Below are 19,023 nucleotides of genomic sequence, written 5' to 3'. Positions count from 1 at the left end.
TAACGAGTGAGTTGAGCGAGCTAGCGAGTTATGAGTTTTTCGACCAGCCTTAGTTGTAACCTCTTAAACCGATGGTTTGATGACTTGCTAGGCTTAGAGTAGGACACCACAAAACCCCTAGATCCTAAGGCGCCGTTCGGCTGGTTGAAAAAACCAGCCAGAATTCACTGTAGCCGACTGAAATTCACTGTTCACGCTCTCACAAATTCCTCCAAGCGAACAAGGCCTAAAACGAGACTTAAAAACCCTAACCCTAAAATTGGCCATTTGCTTCAATCTGTGGATGAGAAGGAGAATCGTCCTTGTTGCTATCCATCGACTCATTGTGGAATGGGCTCCCATGGTGCCATTTAGCTACTCGATGTTGTTGCCTATCTTGTGATCTATGTTACCAACTAGAGACAGAAGATGCCATATGGTTTGTGTGGCCAGGAAATGAGGGAGAGAACGACATGATAAGTCTTGTGCAGTTAGATTCCATAAGTCCACATTTGACGGTGGGCGTGGGGATGTGAAAGGCATTTCCCAATATTGTTAGTAAATGTGCACATGCATTGCCAATATAATCACAAGTGTTCTTTTTGACTTTTCTTGCCTCAGCATATGGAAACCCTGCTTAATTAGAGTGGACAGAGAGGTTACTTTGTTTCATGGGCACATGTGACACTCCTATTTTTAATCCGGCCTGCAATCCAAACACACCCCTCCCCCCAATTTTCAATTTCTTTGTTTTGAACTGCTGTAGTTTTCTACTTTTTGCTTCATTCTATTTCTCTATTCTTTTTATTCCTACATTCCAAACAGACTCTAATTAATGGTTTAAGGTTCCATGGATCACAAGAAATACATATACTTTGTTTGAGGAAACGTTACCAGACACTGGAATAATACCAGTGTCCTCAAATATCACAAGCACAAATAATACAAAATCTGACCACCGAAGTGTAGAACGTACCTATTTTGGGTGTAGGTAAGTCACGGGCCGTTCGTGGGCCAGCACCAACGTGGATGCACAATCAGGCCCGCTGGCTACTAAGATGGGTCAAATTATGAGGCCGAAAAGGTGCAGCCCACAGGTCCCGGTGGGCCCATTCAAACCATCGATCTCTTTTTTTTTTTTTTTGCGGAAAAAACCATCGATCTCTTTGACTGCAGACACGCTCGAGTTGCACGATTTGCCTCATGACGTCACTCCGTTGCCGTTTGCAGCTTACCACATGCTGTGTGACTCTGGGAACCATCGATCTCTTTGACTGCAGACACGCACGAGTTGCAACTTACCACAGGTCTAGTGCATGACTCAGATTCTATGGTTGCTAAGATTATCAAGTCCAAGTATTTTCCTTATGCTACCCTTTGGACAGCTGCTAATAACTACTTACCTAAATCAACCCTCTGGACTTTTATTCTTACCATCAGACATAATCTTGAAAAACATGTTACTATCCAATTCATAGATGGTAATACTAATATATGGAATGGAATCGACCTTGGTGTCCCTTATAGAGACAAATGCATGATATGTTAAATCTTGAGCAAATAGCTTATCAAAGTACCAACAACTTATCTGATTTATGGAGGACAAATACAAAAAATTGGGATGCTGAAAAAATCATTACTCTCTTTGGACAGCAAACCTAGATGTTCTTTTGCATATTCCTACCATTACAGGTACACGCTTGATATCTTATGCACTTCCAAGAGTGCTTACAAGATGTTGGCAACTGAGGCTGCAACAAATTCATCTCCGACTAACATTCTTAATGCAGGTCTTACAGATCCTTCGCCGAGTGTGGGCTGATAGGACAATCCAACCAAGGGTCAAAACTTTTGCATGGCGGTTACTTAGGCTAGCTCTTGGAACAGCTAGCAGGATACATAGAATAGTTCCTAATGTTGATGAAACTTGCTCACGCTGTGGTTGTATTGAAAATGAAGTCCATCTGTTTTTGAGTGCAACTATGCTAGGGCAGTTTGGTTTGCCTCCTCGCTAGGGTTCAGAGCTGATACTTTGCCTTCCTCAGGCCGTGGGCATCATCTTCATATTGCTACAATTTTGCAACAAGGGCCATGCCACTATAGGTTTGATTTTTTCTATAATGTGGTGTTTATTGAAATCACGAAATGATCACAGATTCAACAATATTCATTGCTCTCCTACAAGAGTGATATGTGAAGCAAAAGACATAGATATGGCTTATAGATTGGCAATGGATGAAGATAGGCTTTCCACTAATTATCTAGAACATCCGAACCTCCGGCAGCTACCTTCACAAGGTATAAATATGCAGGTAAATGATGGCCCAAAGGTCTTTTGCGACGCTTCTCTGTGTGTACAGCCACCTCCAAATCAGACCCAAACTGCATTAGGCGTCCTCATCCTTACTACTCCTACACATAGCCTCTGCACAACATCTTTTTTTCAGGTTGCCATTCCATATTACATTGGAACCCTTGGACGCGGAAGCATATGCGTTGCTACTGGGGGACCAAGCTATCCGCAGCGCTAAACTTACAGGTCGTCAACTTTCTCACTGACAATGAGGTCCCAAAAAAATTCTCTGCGCCTCAATCCTGGACATTGGTCTGTACGACCGATCCTTGCTGAACTGGCAACAACCACTCAAGGAATGCAACACTCAGTCATCAAGGTTAAAAGGGAAACAAATAAAGTGGCTGATAAGCTCGCAAAGCAGGCTAGACAAGCAAGTGTTGCTAGCTCTTGTCTGTATTCCTGTGAAGCGTTTACGCACTCTCGTCCTTGTAATGTGCAACGGGCACTTCAGAACTTTCAATGGGGAATGTTTCGCCCCATCTCTCTACTCTGTTTATAACTAGTAGTAGATATCCTTTACCTTAAAAAAAAAGAATGCATTATGCATGCACCTTTCCAGTATCTCACGCAAGTGCCAAATGTTGCTCAAATGAGGTTCCTCCCGTCTTCCTGGCCGGCACGGCTGGCTTCGTATATCGTATATGATTATAATATAGTAGTTATATATATATAGTAGTGCACATCGTCAGCACATGAATGTATAGAACGTAGGAGTAACATGTATACATATTTAATATTATATATGTCCTCCATCAGTTTTGATTTTTGCTTTGACGGGAGCCACATGAGTATAGGACAAGGCTGTGGCGGCACGCCAATCAGAGGGTAGGTATATATATAGTACAAAATGAAAATGTCACTTAGTTCCAATGATAAATCAGTAGGAATGACGTATACAGATTAATTCGTTGGTTAGCTACTACCTCACCACCGGAAAACTGGACTTTGTCGAGTGCTTTTTATTGGGGCACTCGGCAAAGCAATATTTTGCCGATTGCCGCACTCGGCAAAATAAAGCACTCGGCAAAGGTGGCTTTGCCGAGTGCCAGGCACTCGGTAAAGCCAGGCTCTCGGCAAAACTGGGCTTTGCCGAGTGCCGCGGCACTCGGCAAAGATCCCACTCGGCAAAAGGTGGCCGGTCCGTGACGGCGGCCACCAGCCGTCAAATTTTGCCGAGTGCCTAACGGCTGGCACTCGGCAATTTTTTTATTTTTAAAAACTTATTTTGCCGAGTGCCAGCCCCAGGCACTCGGCAAATTTTTTTTATTTTTTAAAAACATATTTTGCCAAGTGCCAGCCCATGGCACTCAGCAAATTTTTTTTATTTTTTAAAAAATATTTTGCCGAGTGCCAGATATAGGCACTCGGCAATTTTTTTTTATTTTTTAAAACTTATTTTGCCGAGACCAGACCCAGGCACTCGGCAATTTTTTTTTATTTTTTAAAAACATATTTTGCGGAGTGTAAGCCTTGGGCACTCGACAATTTTTTTTAATTTTTTAAAACTTATTTTGCCAAGTGCCAGCGCCAGGCACTCGGTAAATTTTTTTTTATTTTTGAAAATCATATTTGGCCGAGTGCCTCCTGGGCTGGCACTCGGCAAAGCCTCCCCATGGCACTCGGCAAATTTTTTTTTTGATTTTGGGCCCAAATTTTTTTCTAGGGCCTTGTGACAGTATTTCAAACTCTATTTTAAAATTTGGGGCAATTTTGACTTTTTTTTGATATATTTCATTAGTTTATTTTGTTTCGTCGATTTTTTCGGGATATTCCAAATTTGAACTGCAGGTACATGGAATAATGGACTTTGGTCATCCAAAATTTGATACTCATGATATTTAGGATATGTTTAGGCCGTATCCAGGAACTCACATGAAATCTTGAGCATCTCGTTGACGTAACATGTCGAGGTACTTGCCGGAAATGTGATTTTAAATTATATAAAATGCAAACGAAGTCCAAAAATCACGTAACTTGTCGAGGCGTCGTGTTATCGCATGTGGAGGCTGTGGTAAAAAATTGAGAAGGTTTCGAGTAAGTTGTGACGTCGGATGCCAAAAACCCAGACATCTCCATATGTGGACTTGGCCCGGTCGGAAAACCATCAACAGCCAAGTTTTTACACCGGACACTAATGGCGTCGAATACTACGAAATAATTGGGATCTATGAACTTGAATATGAGGGCCGGGTACCTCTTAGTCCTGTCATATTCAAGTGCCACTGGTTTGATCCTGGACGAACGAGACGGACCCCTCATCTTGGGCTAGTCGAGATTAGGTATGATTCCGTCTATAAAGGAAAAGATGTCTATATTATCTCAACCGGCCGTGCAGGTGTATCATACGCCATACGCGTGCCAAGACAAAGACCATCTTAAGGGTTGGTCTATTGTGCACCAGGTATCTTCACACGGTAAACTACCTGTTCCAAACGATGAAGATTACACCTTCGACACAAACACATATGATGGAGAGTTCTATCAAGCAGATGGGCTATAAGGGAGCTTTGAGATAGTCTTACCCGGTGTGACGACCGCCATGGAAGTAGACAATGAAATGGTTGATGGCGAGGACCCTAGAGATGTAGTGCTAAATCCGAAGGACATTCAAATGCTTGAGCGATTCCATTTAGGCAAAGACAATGAAGAAGACGCCCTCTTTGCCGAGTGCTGGGGGCACTCGGCAAAGCCAGCCAAGCACTCGGCAAAGGCTTTGCCGAGTGCCGCACTCGGCAAAGGTCTCTCGGCAAAGATTTTGTCGGCAAAAATTTCTTTGCCGAGTGCCAAAAATCGACACTCGGCAAAGTCTTTGCCGAGTGCCAAGCCCGCACTCGGCAAAAAATAACTGCCGTCAACATTTGACGCCGGCTTTGCCGAGTGCCTAGGGACTGGCACTCGGCAAAATTTGAATTTTTGCCGAGAGCCAGGGCTGAGCACTCGGCAAAGAAACAAATTTTTTTTAAAAAAAATGTTTTTAAAAATAGTCTTTGCCGAGTGGTACCATCTGGCACTCGGCAAAATTGACCTCTTTGCCGAGTGCCAGGCTGTGGCACTCGGCAAAATTGACCTCTTTGCCGAGTGCCAGGCTGTGGCACTCGGCAAAACTGGGGAAGTGGCTATTTTTGCAGCATTTTTTTCCAGCTTTGCCGAGTGCCACACCCCTGGCACTCGGCAAAGACTTCTTTGCCGAGTGTTGGCACTCGTCAAAGCTGGGAAATTTACAATTTTTTTTGTTTGTTGCTTTCTTCGAAAGCAAACACGCAAAACTCATATATAATACATGAGACAGCACACAGGCATTTAGCATCACACAAAACACATACATAATCCATAATATATCACAAGCACATCCAACATCCATCACAAGCACATCCTCCTGCATAATCCATCACACGCACATCCAATGTGCAAATCCATGACAACATCTAAGAAGTCTTCATCCAACACAAGTCCTAGATCAAGAAAAGTCAATGAAACATGAAGGGGCACCACCTACTGCCACTGATCCCAATGGGAGCCTGAAGGGGCACCTCCGTGCGGTGGTGGACCTGTCCAGCCGGGGTGTGTGTGCTGAGGCGAAAGAGTCGGGTTCGAACCCGACGACTGTTGCACAAAGGAGAATTGAATTCATTAGTATCTACACAAGCTAAAGGACTTGATCAACCATATATATATACTCACCAGAGTGCCTAGAGCCAGAGGAGTAGGAGGCACAACTGGAGCGAGCAGCAACTGGGGCACCACCACACCCGGGAGAGTGGTGCCGAGGCTCGACATGAATGAGAACATGTCCTGCATCCTCTGCGCCTCGGCCGCCCTCTAGGCCCTCAGGACCTCCCACTCGGCCCTCTCGGCCTCCCTCTGGGCCCTCTCCCTCTCCCTCTCGACCCTCTCGGCCTCCCTCTCGGCCTCCATCCTCTCCACAGTGGCCTACAATATTCAATCACCAACGTTTAAACAATGCAAATGCAAGGTACATGTGTAAAAGTAATGAACAGCGAATGAAATAGAACTAACCTAGAGTGCCGCCATCTGGTGCAGTGTGCTCGCCTGCCGAGGTCGAATGGGGACGGAGGAGCTCGTGCTCTGTGCTCGAATCTAGATGAGGTTGGGCACAGAGGTCGAGTCGACCATGTTGGAGGCCATCCAGTACCGGCCGTGCTGCTTCCCTCCTCCGAGCCTCATCACGAGGTCGGTATCAAGGGTCTGGGTGGCGGGGTCGAAGTCCTCCCCATGCCGCTAGCGGGCCGACGAGGCGTAGTCGGTGAGCTTGCTGTGGACGCTCGTGTTGCTGTACGCCTTGGGCCCGTCCTCCGGGTTGTAGACGGTGTCCGGGGCTATCGCCTTGCCCTTGTGTGCCATGGCGTACGCCATGAACTCGTTGCATTCCTGGCCATCATGCGACTAGGACTGCGAGGAAAACACAAAGACGATTAGAAGTAATGAGAATTGAGCGTTAGAACAAATAAATAAATAAGTGCGTAGCGTGTACCCAGGCCTGGGCGTATGAACTGAGGGGCCGGTTGCCTTGGTGGTGCGCCAGCCCACCCATCTGTAGGTGGCACTCCCGACGGAGGGCGTGCCTCTCCCTCCACTCATCGGAGACCCACTTGTCCACGATGGCCGCCCAACAGTCTCTGTGCCTGGCGCACCAAGAAGGACACATCTGCATGCCATCAAGTATTGTATTAGAAATGTTAGAATATAAAATGAAGGCTACCTATTCTTCATGGAATGAGTCAGTAACAATGTTTTATAACTTACTACGAGGTACTGCTCCCTGGTGAGTGTCATGGTCCTGGCCTCGCTCTTCCCCGGGTACCGACCAAGGACGTCGCACGAGTGGTTGATGTGGCACTGCAGCCTCGCCTCGTAGTACAGGTCCGTGACTCGGCCCCTACATGCCCTGTCCTGCACCTTCATCACCCAGGCGGGGTCATGCCCCTCCTCCAACGTGAAGAAGTCCTGCATACAGACATCATGTGTCCTTTCATTATTTCAAGAACGTCTAATGATTCCATAGTATTGAGCAATGTAGTGTGATGTAGACTCACCCAGAACTCACGCCAGATCCGCTCCTGTACGGTGCCGTACACGGCATCCACGGCGGAGTTGAAGTGGTCCCACGTCTAGGGAGGCGACTCAACCTGGGCGTGGGTGACCAAACCATGGTAGTGCAGGCGGATCAGGCCGCCGAGGATCCCATTGCACTGCCGATGATCGCATCCGGACACAAGTTCCCAGTTCCTACAGGAGTCAGTAAGAAGAATTGTTAGTCCGCAGTTTGGTTTTCAGCATATGAACAAGAAGAGATGCAAAATGAACGGATACTTACTTGTCGCCCTTGGGACGAATCACCGGCCTCCTCTGAAACGGGATCGGCCGCGTCGGGAGCTGCGAGGACCCACGCAAGTACGGTGCCGATGAGGTGCTCGAAGTGGAACCCCCCGCCACCCCCCAGAGGAAGTGTCACCCCCCGCCACCCCCTAGAGGAAGTGTCACCCCCGCCACCCCCCAGAGGAAGTGTCACCCCCTCCTATCTGGGGGCCCGCTGCTAGTCCTCGTCGTCAGTGGTCGTCGTCCGGTCCTCCTCGGGCGGGGGGACGGCAGACGACTGCACCGCCCTCCTCTGGTCATCACTGGAAGGAGCCGCTCAATCCATATGTGGAAGTCATGACTCTTCATCCCTAACACTCGGCAAGTGGACACGTTCACTCCCCTCCTCAGATTCGCCGCATACCCATCAGTGAACATTAACGACTGAACCCACTGACATACTTCCCTCCTTTGGTCCTTCTTCAAAACGAAATCGACCGAAGTCCTTTTCCATTTCTTGCTAGGCGCGGGAGTCTTCATCACTTGCTTTGGTCTATCACACAGTGCTGCTAGGTCCACTCTTGCCTTAACATTGTCCTTTGACTTTTCTGTGTCCATGAGTGTTCCCCAAAGCGCCTCGGCGATATTCTTCTCTGTGTGCATTAAATCAATGTTGTGTGGAAGAAGAAGATCGTTGAAATAGGGAAGCCTAGTCAAGCCCGATTTATGAGTCCACATGTGGTACTGACCATATCCATCAAAACGACCTTTCTCTTTATCAACTTTGAGAGCCTCTATCTCAGCGTGGATCTCGGCAGCGGTCATCATCTGAGGTGCAGGATCGGTGACTTCAACACCTTTCATGAAGTTCTTGATGTCTCGTCTGAATGGATGGTCAAGGGGGAGGAACTGACGATGTTGGTCGAACGAAGAAAACTTGCCACCACTCTTCAGCCAAGTGAACCTCACACCTGCCTTGCATATTGGGCATGGAAACTTCTCGTGAACACACCACCCGCAGAATAGGCCATACGCCAGGAAGTCATGCAGGGAGTAGTGGTACCACACATGCATTGTGAAGTTTCTCTTTGTAGCTCGGTCGTATGTCAGTACCCCCTTTTCCCAAGCATCGATCAAATCATCGAACACAGGCTCCATGAACACACCCATATTGTTCCCCGGATGTCCAGGAATTATCAGCGACAAAAATACGTTCTTGGGTTGAAAGATGACACCGGGGGGGGGGGGGGGGGAGATTCAGGGGTATCACGAACATGGGCCAACAAGTGTATGGGGCCGCGGACAATCCATACGGGTTGAACCCATCTGTTGCCAACGCTACACGTACATTGCGAGCCTCCTCAGCTTTAACACGATGTATGCCATCGAAATGAGTCCAGGTGTCGCCATCCGATGGGTGTACCATCTTGTCCGGATTGTACCTTTTGCCATTTTTGTGCCATGTCATCTGTTTCACGGACTCCTCTGTCTTGTACAGCCGTTGGATCCTCGGTATGAAAGGAAGGTACCGTAGGACCTTCGTAGGGATACTCAGCTGTTCCTTCTTGCCATCACTAGTGTCGACCTCCAGGTACCTAGAGGATTTGCACTTTGGACAGTGCGTTGCTCCCTCGTGATCTTTCCTAAAAAGGACGCATCCATTTGGACAAGCATGGATCTGCTCATACGGCATCTTAAGTGCACGAAGAAGTTTCTGTGACTCGTACAAGTTCTTTGGCAGGATGTGATCCTCCGGAAACAGGGATCCAAAAACTGCCAACATACCATCGAAGTTGTCCCGACTCATGCTAAACTGCGACTTCAACCCCATGATGCATCCAATTGCATCCAGCTGCGATACCGTTGTCTTTTCGTGCAAGGGCTTCTACGCTGAAGACAGCATATCATAGAACGTCTTTGCGCTTTCCTCTGGCTTCTCCTCCAATCCTTCACCGAACCGTGCCTGCTGAATGTCATCCATCCAGTCTGCTACCCCGCCATCTCCATCATAATCCTCGAGACGCTGTCTCACCACCTCCTCTCTAATACGATCAGCTTCACCATGGTGGATCCAGCGGGTATAGTTTGCCGTGAATCCATACTTGATAAGATCTTCCCCCACGAGCCTCTTAAATTTTCTTTTCTTGTTGCCACATCTGCTGCACGGACACGACATCCAGGCTGACCCTTTAGCAGCCTCGCCAAATGCATGCTCCAGGAAAGCATTGGTCTTGGTCAACCATTCTGGGGTCATACTTGCGTGGCCCGTGTACATCCACTCACGGTTATCCATCCTCTGGCACATGCATATGTAAGCGAGTAATAAAAACTGCAGGTAAATCCACAAGGTGTTCCTACTATACATCTAAGAGGTGAAGGATAGGTCCTAATCCCACCCGAGGATGCGTAGATGAGGTTGGCTTCCATGGTCTGCTCCTATCCAAGACAGAATTTCGGCAGCACCTCCCCGCTGTTCTCTCGATACACGTCCTGGCAGGGAGATTGTGTATCAGGAGAACAACGAGGAGGTGGTGCCGAAACTCTGTCTCGGACAGGAGTGGGCCACGGAAACCAACCCATCTACGCATCCGCGGGCTGTCCAAAAAACGTGGACAATCCGAAACAGGTACGGAATTTGGTATGCAAAGATCTGCATACCAACGACCGTATCTCTTTCGGACGGGAGATGCCTAACTGGGGTTACACGAGATACAAGTATGCAAGATGGGTTATACCTAGGGTGTCGGTGAGGTCAGGCTAGTGGGGCGGTGGCGAGGCGACGCGGTGCAGGCAGAACCGCAACGCCAACGAAGACGATCGGGGTCACCGAGTGCCTCCCAACGGTCCTCGTCCTACAAAGAAAAGGCAAATGGTTAGACTCCATTGAAAATTTCGGCAGCACCTCCCCTGCACGGAGAGGTTCCCAAAACCTGCAGAAAACATTGGCACGAAGGCCAACAACCACATGTATACCAAACATAGGCACGATGGCCATCAACCACATACATACAACAATAACTACTACTAACACTAAAACTATGAACAACAACTACAACTACTACTGTCACTACGACTTACTAACTAATACTAACACTACTAATCAACTACTACTACTAACACTACTACTTACTAACTAATACTAACATTAGGGCATACCTTGCCAGCGAGAATGCGAAGACCGAGGGCCGGCGACGACAACGGGGACGACCGCTACGGCGTGAGGGTCGACGAACCGAGGCGGCACCTTTCTTCTCCTCTTCTCCTCTTCTCCCCTTGTCCTTCTCTCCTCCCTCCTCTTTCTTCTTCTTCCTCCTCCCCTTCTTCTCCTTCCTCCTCTTCCTCCTACCTCCTCCTCCTTCCTACAGTGGGCACGGGGCCGAGGCGCGCGGGCCGGGGAGCCGGCGGGGCGGGAGCGCGGGGAGCCGGCGGCTACGGCGGCGGCGGCGCAGCGGCTACGGCGCGGCGGCGGGGCGACTACGGCGCGCGTGTGTGTGCGTGTCTGGTGTGTGCGCGGTGTGTGTGCGTGTGTCCGTTTTTTTTATATTTCAAACCTCTTTGCCGAGTGCCAGATCCGGGGCACTCGGCAAAGAAAGTATTTTGCCGAGTGCCCCCGATTTGGCACTCGGCGAAATAAAAAATTAAACAAAAAATCCTATCCTGGCTTCGCCGAGTGCCTAGGGCTAGCACTCGGCAAAATATTCACTTTACCGAGTGCCAAACCTTGGCACTCGGCAAAATAATTTTTTTTTTGTTTTTTGCCACCAACTTTTTTTCTTAGATTTGTATTTGTACCATGAACAACATGTTCAAATTTGACACAATTTCATTGCTGTTTGCTATATTTCTTCACTTTATTTCGTTTTCTTGCAATTTTCTGGAAAATGTAGGTTTGAACTGCAGGTGCATCGAATAATAGTTTTGATCCATTCCAAAAATGTTATTCTTGTTTGTTAGTGTCACTTTATGCTAAATCTAGGAACTGTCTCCAAATTTCGATTAACGTGCTCACGGGGCAACGTTGCGAACTTGCGTGCGAGTGGTTATTTAATTCTATAAAATTCAAACGAATCCCGAAAATCATGAAACTTGGCGAGATGTCGTGATATCACATGCATATGCGGTGGTAAAAATTTGAAAACGTTTGGAGGACGTCATCACGTATGGTGTTCACAAACCTGGACATCATCACATGTGATATCATATTCCTACCATTACAGGTACACGCTTGATATCTTATGCACTTCCAAGAGTGCTTACAAGATGTTGGCAACTGAGGCTGCAACAAATTCATCTCCGACTAACATTCTTAATGCAGGTCTTACAGATCCTTCGCCGAGTGTGGGCTGATAGGACAATCCAACCAAGGGTCAAAACTTTTGCATGGCGGTTACTTAGGCTAGCTCTTGGAACAGCTAGCAGGATACATAGAATAGTTCCTAATGTTGATGAAACTTGCTCACGCTGTGGTTGTATTGAAAATGAAGTCCATCTGTTTTTGAGTGCAACTATATGCTAGGGCAGTTTGGTTTGCCTCCTCGCTAGGGTTCAGAGCTGATACTTTGCCTTCCTCAGGCCGTGGGCATCATCTTCATATTGCTACAATTTTGCAACAAGGGCCATGCCACTATAGGTTTGATTTTTTCTATAATGTGGTGTTTATTGAAATCACGAAATGATCACAGATTCAACAATATTCATTGCTCTCCTACAAGAGTGATATGTGAAGCAAAAGACATAGATATGGCTTATAGATTGGCAATGGATGAAGATAGGCTTTCCACTAATTATCTACAACATCCGAACCTCCAGCAGCTACCTTCACAAGGTATAAATATGCAGGTAAATGATGGCCCAAAGGTCTTTTGCGACGCTTCTGTGTGTGTACAGCCACCTCCAAATCAGACCCAAACTGCATTAGGCGTCCTCATCCTTACTACTCCTACACATAGCCTCTGCACAACATCTTTTTTTCAGGTTGCCATTCCATATTACATTGGAACCCTTGGACGCGGAAGCATATGCGTTGCTACTGGGGGACCAAGCTATCCGCAGCGCTAAACTTACAGGTCGTCAACTTTCTCACTGACAATGAGGTCCCAAAAAAATTCTCTGCGCCTCAATCCTGGACATTGGTCTGTACGACCGATCCTTGCTGAACTGGCAACAACCACTCAAGGAATGCAACACTCAGTCATCAAGGCTAAAAGGGAAACAAATAAAGTGGCTGATAAGCTCGCAAAGCAGGCTAGACAAGGAAGTGTTGCTAGCTCTTGTCTGTATTCCTGTGAAGCGTTTACGCACTCTCGTCCTTGTAATGTGCAACGGGCACTTCAGAACTTTCAATGGGGAATGTTTCGCCCCATCTCTCTACTCTGTTTATAACTAGTAGTAGATATCCTTTACCTTAAAAAAAAAGAATGCATTATGCATGCACCTTTCCAGTATCTCACGCAAGTGCCAAAGGTTGCTCAAATGATGAGGTTCCTCCCGTCTTCCTGGCTTCGTATATCGTATATGATTATAATATAGTAGTTATATATAGAATATAGTAGTGCACATCGTCAGCACATGAATGTATAGCACGTAGGAGTAACATGTATACATATTTAATATTATATATATGTCCTCCATCAGTTTTGATTTTTGCTTTGACGGGAGCCACATGAGTATAAGGACAAGGCTGTGGCGGCACGCCAATAAGAGGGTAGGTATATATATAGTAGAAAATGAAAATGCCACTTAGTTCCATTGATAAATCAGTAGGAATGACGTATACAGATTAATTTGTTGGTTAGCTACTACCTCTTGTATCCACTAGTAGAATTAATATGTAGAGCTCCTTAATTATTACTAAATATGTTCCAAATTATAATTCGTTTGACTTTCTTTGACCCTAAGTTTGACCACTCGTCTTATTCAAAAATTTATTCAAAATATCACTTCTTTTGCTGTAGCTTTGTTTATTAACAAAAATTCTTCAAGAATGTCTTAAATTTGACTATGTTTGCACAAATTTTTTGAATAAGACGAGTGATCAAGCTTAGGGTCAAAAAAAAGTGAAACGAATTAGTATTATAGTTTGGAATGGAGGAAGTAGTTAACACACATAGACTTGACCTAGAGCATGCATGCATCACCATTCTCTATATAATAATATTTACATTACTGATGAAAAAAGATCCCATCAGGAAACATAAGATTTCGTAATTCAGTATTATCAGTTTATGCCAAAAAGGGCAACTTGAAAAAAGTACGGCATTAGTCTATTTTGAGTTGTTGACTATATGTAGAAAAGTGGTTAATTGCTGGTTGATTGCTCCCCAAGTAAGAACCCCGGTCCAGCTCCTTTTAATTGTTTAATGTAATTAGCAATCGTCATGCGCATGCCTCAGCCGCCCCTTCGGCCGCCACCACGACAAAAGAAATGTTTGGTTTTGCGGGAAAGTAAAGATTGCCCTTAGCGGCACATGCTCTGGCATTGTGCACCACACATTTCGCATTGAGATGTGTGCACGGTGCACACATCTCAATGCGAAATATATGGTGCAAAATGTGAGGGCACGTGCCCTTAAGATCGAAATTGGTTTGGCATCCATTACCCACAACCTGCATTCACTACCAGATTTTAAACATTCGGTAGTGATAGGTCTGGTGTTTTTTATTTCTGGCTGCTCACCCGGCCTACGCTCATTTCACAAAAAGGGGGAAAAACACGGAATTTTTTTTTATACGGTGGTGTCGCATATCAGGCTGCTGTGCCATACTTCCTAGATGGCGTCCACGTACTGATCCTAAAAGCATCTCACGAAAGCCCCATACCTGTATGATCGATAAGAGCTAGCCACATGATAAAGCCTCCTCCTATTCCACAGAGCCTAGCACCGGTGCCGCACACAGCCTGATATGCAACACCGCACATATTTTTTTTTTCTAGAAAACACCAACACCGGGACCTCCACCTTTATTCGCATGGCAGGGAGCTCCGCTCATGCATCACGCCCGGGCCACCTGAGCCTCCCCTGCCCGCGTTGGGGTTGCCGCCTGTACCCCACGCTGGGGTGAGGCAAGGGGAGAAGGAGACCAGAGGGAGTCGAAGAGGGAATAAGGCTATGAGAAGGGGGTGGAGGTTGTGCAGTAGTGAAGGCGAGAGGGAGTTAATCGCGTTGAAAAGAAATTTGAAGTCTAGGGACGAGGGAACATAACCGGTTAGTAATATAACCCGACAGTAATACCTAGTATATATTGCCGGGTTATATTTAAAGCTTGGTTGAACAGTGTTTTCTATCAGGTAAAAAGAGGACACGTGGTTAGCACGGTCGTCCAGCAATTTATTCGGCGTTGAAGACTATCTTATTCGACGGCTTATATGTTGATCTTTTTTCTAAAAGAAAACGTCCCTATAGCCAGCTAAAGACTGGCCTAAGAACTATGCATATGAGGTGAAGGTGAAAGTCTCACTCTGTGGGCTCCTGCTGGATGGGAATACCCTGTGGACGTGTGGTCATGCACGAGCCCATGCGTTCACACCTCCAAATGGATGCTGCCTCGCTGCTTCTTCTATTCATTTTCCTGAATATATTCAGATCACAGCCATATATAAATTTACGACGACTAAACCATCACACGTGCAAATTAAGCTTGTCACACATAATCAGGACATCACACTCAATTGTTGCACTACTCTCTCTCTCTCTCTCTCTGTGTGTGTGTGTGTGTGTGTGTATAACCAAGTGCACACCCCACGACCCCTCTCGGCTACCTGACTGTCACACATACACCGATACTACCCCAGCTAGAACTTCGTGTACAGGGCTCAATCACAGAACAATTGAGTCCTGACCGAATGGACCGCAAGAACAGCCTCGTCATGCTGCCACCCTGCGGCCATGGCTGGGAGATGATGGACGCCATGAGGAGGCAGCAGGAGCTCGTGATGCAGCTCCGAGCGCTCGTCCTCCCGCTGCTCCACGGCGTCATCGATGGTACCTCGGCCGCTGAGATCGCCGTCCAGCTCTTTGACGACGTGATCGGCTGCAACATAGGCGTGGTTTCTACACTTGAAGGGTGCCTCATGAGTACCGGAGCCGGAGGCGGATCATCGGCAGAGCCCGTAGACGACAAGTCGTTGGTGAGGAACAATAGCTGCCGTGTTACTAATAATGGTGAGAAGACGGAGGAGCAAGCGAGGCATAGAAGCGTGCTTGGCCAAAAGAGAAGGTGTGCAATTAGATATTGATACCTCAACAGAGCTCTGTTCTTCCCCAGCTGATGACTTGTTTATAATCATAATATATGTCATTGGAGTTAGTAAAACTAACATTTAAGATATTAAACATGATACCTATGCCTTGCATGTTCAACCATATATATAGGGAGGCATTAATTTGGAAGCTAGCTAGGTTAACACCTTTAATTTGCATGCTCATCAAGTTATTAATGATCTGCTGGGCAAATTTCAACTGATCATGTACATCTAATCTTGTTGTAACGTCCATGCATCATCAATTGATCGATTTTTAGTTCATACATACTGATCCCACATATGTATCTAGGAGGAAGAACGACAAGCGATCAAGATCCCTTGTGACGCATGTTCCACATTACGATGGCCATCAATGGAGAAAATATGGGCAGAAGAACATCAATGGGAGGCTGCATCCTAGGTAATACATCTATCTATATATACATTACATTCTTTTATTACCAGTTAACAAAACAAGCTACGTTGTTATTAGGTAGCTTGTTTCGTTAGCTGATGATCTCTAAAAGTTCAATGGACACAAAAATATATAACAATAATCACTATATTGGCATGATGAACTTGTGATCAACTGAGCAGGAGCTACTATAGATGCACCTACAGAGAACAGAACTGCTTTGCAACGAAGACAATTGAGCAACAAGAACAAATTGATGATACCTCAACTGGCGAGGAAATTGCAAAGTACACTGTTGTGTACTACGGTGACCACACTTGCAAGGACCATAGCGTCAGCATAGTCCAGCTTCCTCAACTAGTCTGCAGTATGGATCTTCAGAACATGGAAATGGCTCAAACAAGTTCAAGTGTTCAAGATCCTGAGGCAGACTTAGACTTGCTAGCTTTACTAGGGGTGTTTGATAATTCTCTCATTGATTGGGAGGATAGTTGGAAGATATGATATATGTATCTTGTTTTTGCACCGCACATTGTAAGATCATGGTAGGTACAAGTTTTGGTTTATATACTGCATTCAGTGGTATGTGTTCAATTCTGCCAAAAAGGTTACCCACCAGTATACTCTCTAATATTTAGACAATGGATGAAATTGGGAGGTTTTGAGCTAGCTTTTGCAGTTAGCCAAATTTTCATTGGAGGCAAGTTCATTATTTAATTAAGGGTACTCACAGTGCTACCTATTAAGTTTCCTTTTGCAATGTAGATCGACTTGATCGAGATGTTTAGTTATCAATTAGGAGTATAACTATATATACATATTCCACATAATCATCCTAAATAATCGTGCAATCAGCTGATCTTGATAATCATCTCTAAAAATCAAGTCTTTCTATGGTACTTATGTATGGGGAGTTGGGGGGTTGATTGTTACTAAAGATTCCTTAGCAAAGCGCAATGGGTATATAAGGCAGTAAGACATGCAGCTTTTATCATGAAAAGGAGACAATTAAGGACATGTTTTGCAAGTGTCAATTCGCCTCTGTTGTTTGGGTGGTAATACACAAGGCTTTAGTCCTTTCTCAGACATGTTTGGACCATGGATATGAGGGAATTAGTGGAGTCTGAAACTGCTAGTCCTATTGGGAGCGGCAGCTACTACTTGCTTGTTGCTTGCTGCTTTGCAGGAATGATTTAGTATCGAAAAGAAAAAAATTCATCTCCTTTACTTACATGTTATCTACTCGGTTATCCAGCATTGGCCTCATTCATGGGCTATCATGCTAAAACCAGCACCTCAAGATTAATTTGGCTATGGTGGCATTGCGTTTAGCACAGGTGGCCAAGGCGTGTTTCTCTCAGGCACATGCGTGACTGCGTGCCTAGTCCTCGGACAAGTGGTCATTAGTGTTCTTGTACTTTCGTTTGTTTTTCTTTGCTGTATGCATGATATATCTAGGGTGGAGAGTATTTTCAAGATGATTGTTTTAACTCAATGTATTTTTCTTCAAATATCAACCAAAAGTTCATTCATTTCTTTAAAAAACAACTAGTTTTAATAATGGTTCAGATGACAACGCAAATTTATTCAAACCACTCATCTTGGTTGCAAATATATAAACAATTTTAGACTTGCTAACTTAAGCATGGTACATATATATCAGCACTTGAGTTAATTTATTTGGATACTAAAAGTAACTATATATTGTAGTAACTTAAGCATGGTACATATCAGCATTTGAGTTAATTTATTTGGATACTAAAAGTAACTACATAGAACAGTTATATATTGGCCAATGCATGATGTGAATTTTATCCTAATTCTGGCTCTAAAGTGTTTTTTAGATGAGACACACTTTATTTCAACTAAGTGTGGCTATGCACGAGTAGGCATGGAATAGAAAAGATGGACAATTTACATTTACTGATAGTATATATAGCACAAACAAAAAGAAAGTGCCCTGAAGCTGTAGAAAAAAATAATAGAACTATATATATGGAGGTCAAATTTGCATAGAGATAAACAGATGCATATATTTATCAAGTACTGTAATATTGTTTCGACCTTGTGTGGATCGAAGCATAGGGTTTATCAAGTTTATCAGGTAGCTAGCGAACCATCCTAATTATGTGATTGTTTAAACTCCTGTATATGCATGTTGCATCTCTACAATATCAGACCTTAAGCCTCTGAAATGAGATTAAAACCCACAAAAACAGATGGGCCAGAGCTTATAGAATTACCACTATATGGTGACTTTGATGCTATCAAACTCATTCCCTGAAGTATTAAGAATTATATATTGTAGCTATTTAATCAAAACTTACTATAAACCATTGACCAATTATACAAACAATAATCACCAGGAAAGTCGTTTATTTTTTAGTGTATTATGCATTAGTTTCTAGAAGAGTTGTTGAAAATCATGTCCAATCCACTTGCAGTTGTCGGCTTGAAGAAACAAAATGTGTGACTAGCACTACATATGCTCCGAGCCAGAGATCTAGGTCTACATTTCTTGCTTCAAATATTCTGAAGTTGACCGTTCGTTCAAAATTAAGAATTAATGCCCTTGAAAATCTACGCAACATACTTGATGCAAACCATTTTAAATTATTATTATGTCATCTATAACATGGACTAGCAATACATATCCCTAAATAGTCTAAGTGTATCTGCAGTCACCAATGAGCTCGTGAAAGAGACGTTGAGATA

General features: G+C 45.0%; 1 protein-coding gene and 1 pseudogene across 1 annotated transcript; one reads left to right on the top strand and one right to left on the bottom strand.

Annotated features, from left to right (window-relative positions):
- Window positions 1-9,230: 9,230 nt before the first annotated feature.
- LOC136489902 (uncharacterized) lies at window positions 9,231-9,944 on the bottom strand (annotated as a pseudogene).
- Window positions 9,945-15,494: 5,550 nt separating this feature from the next.
- Window positions 15,495-16,812, top strand: LOC136487865 (transcription factor WRKY45-2-like). The gene is made up of 3 exons (XM_066484973.1): window positions 15,495-15,868; window positions 16,204-16,314; window positions 16,491-16,812. The coding sequence occupies exons 1-3, from the start codon at window positions 15,495-15,497 to the stop codon at window positions 16,810-16,812; spliced, it is 807 nt and encodes a 268-aa protein (XP_066341070.1).
- Window positions 16,813-19,023: the final 2,211 nt, after the last annotated feature.

The sequence above is a fragment of the Miscanthus floridulus genome, chromosome 10, assembly GCF_019320115.1.
Source record: "Miscanthus floridulus cultivar M001 chromosome 10, ASM1932011v1, whole genome shotgun sequence".
NCBI classification, from domain to species: domain Eukaryota; kingdom Viridiplantae; phylum Streptophyta; class Magnoliopsida; order Poales; family Poaceae; genus Miscanthus; species Miscanthus floridulus.
This window is presented reverse-complemented; position numbering and strand designations above follow the sequence as displayed.

Coding starts and splice junctions, on each gene's coding strand:
- LOC136487865 (XM_066484973.1), top strand. CDS start 15,495: ATGGACCGCAAGAACAGCCTCGTCATGCTGCCACCCTGCGGCCATGGC. Junction 15,869..16,203: donor GTGCTTGGCCAAAAGAGAAG/GTGTGCAATTAG, acceptor ATATGTATCTAG/GAGGAAGAACGACAAGCGAT. Junction 16,315..16,490: donor AATGGGAGGCTGCATCCTAG/GTAATACATCTA, acceptor TCAACTGAGCAG/GAGCTACTATAGATGCACCT.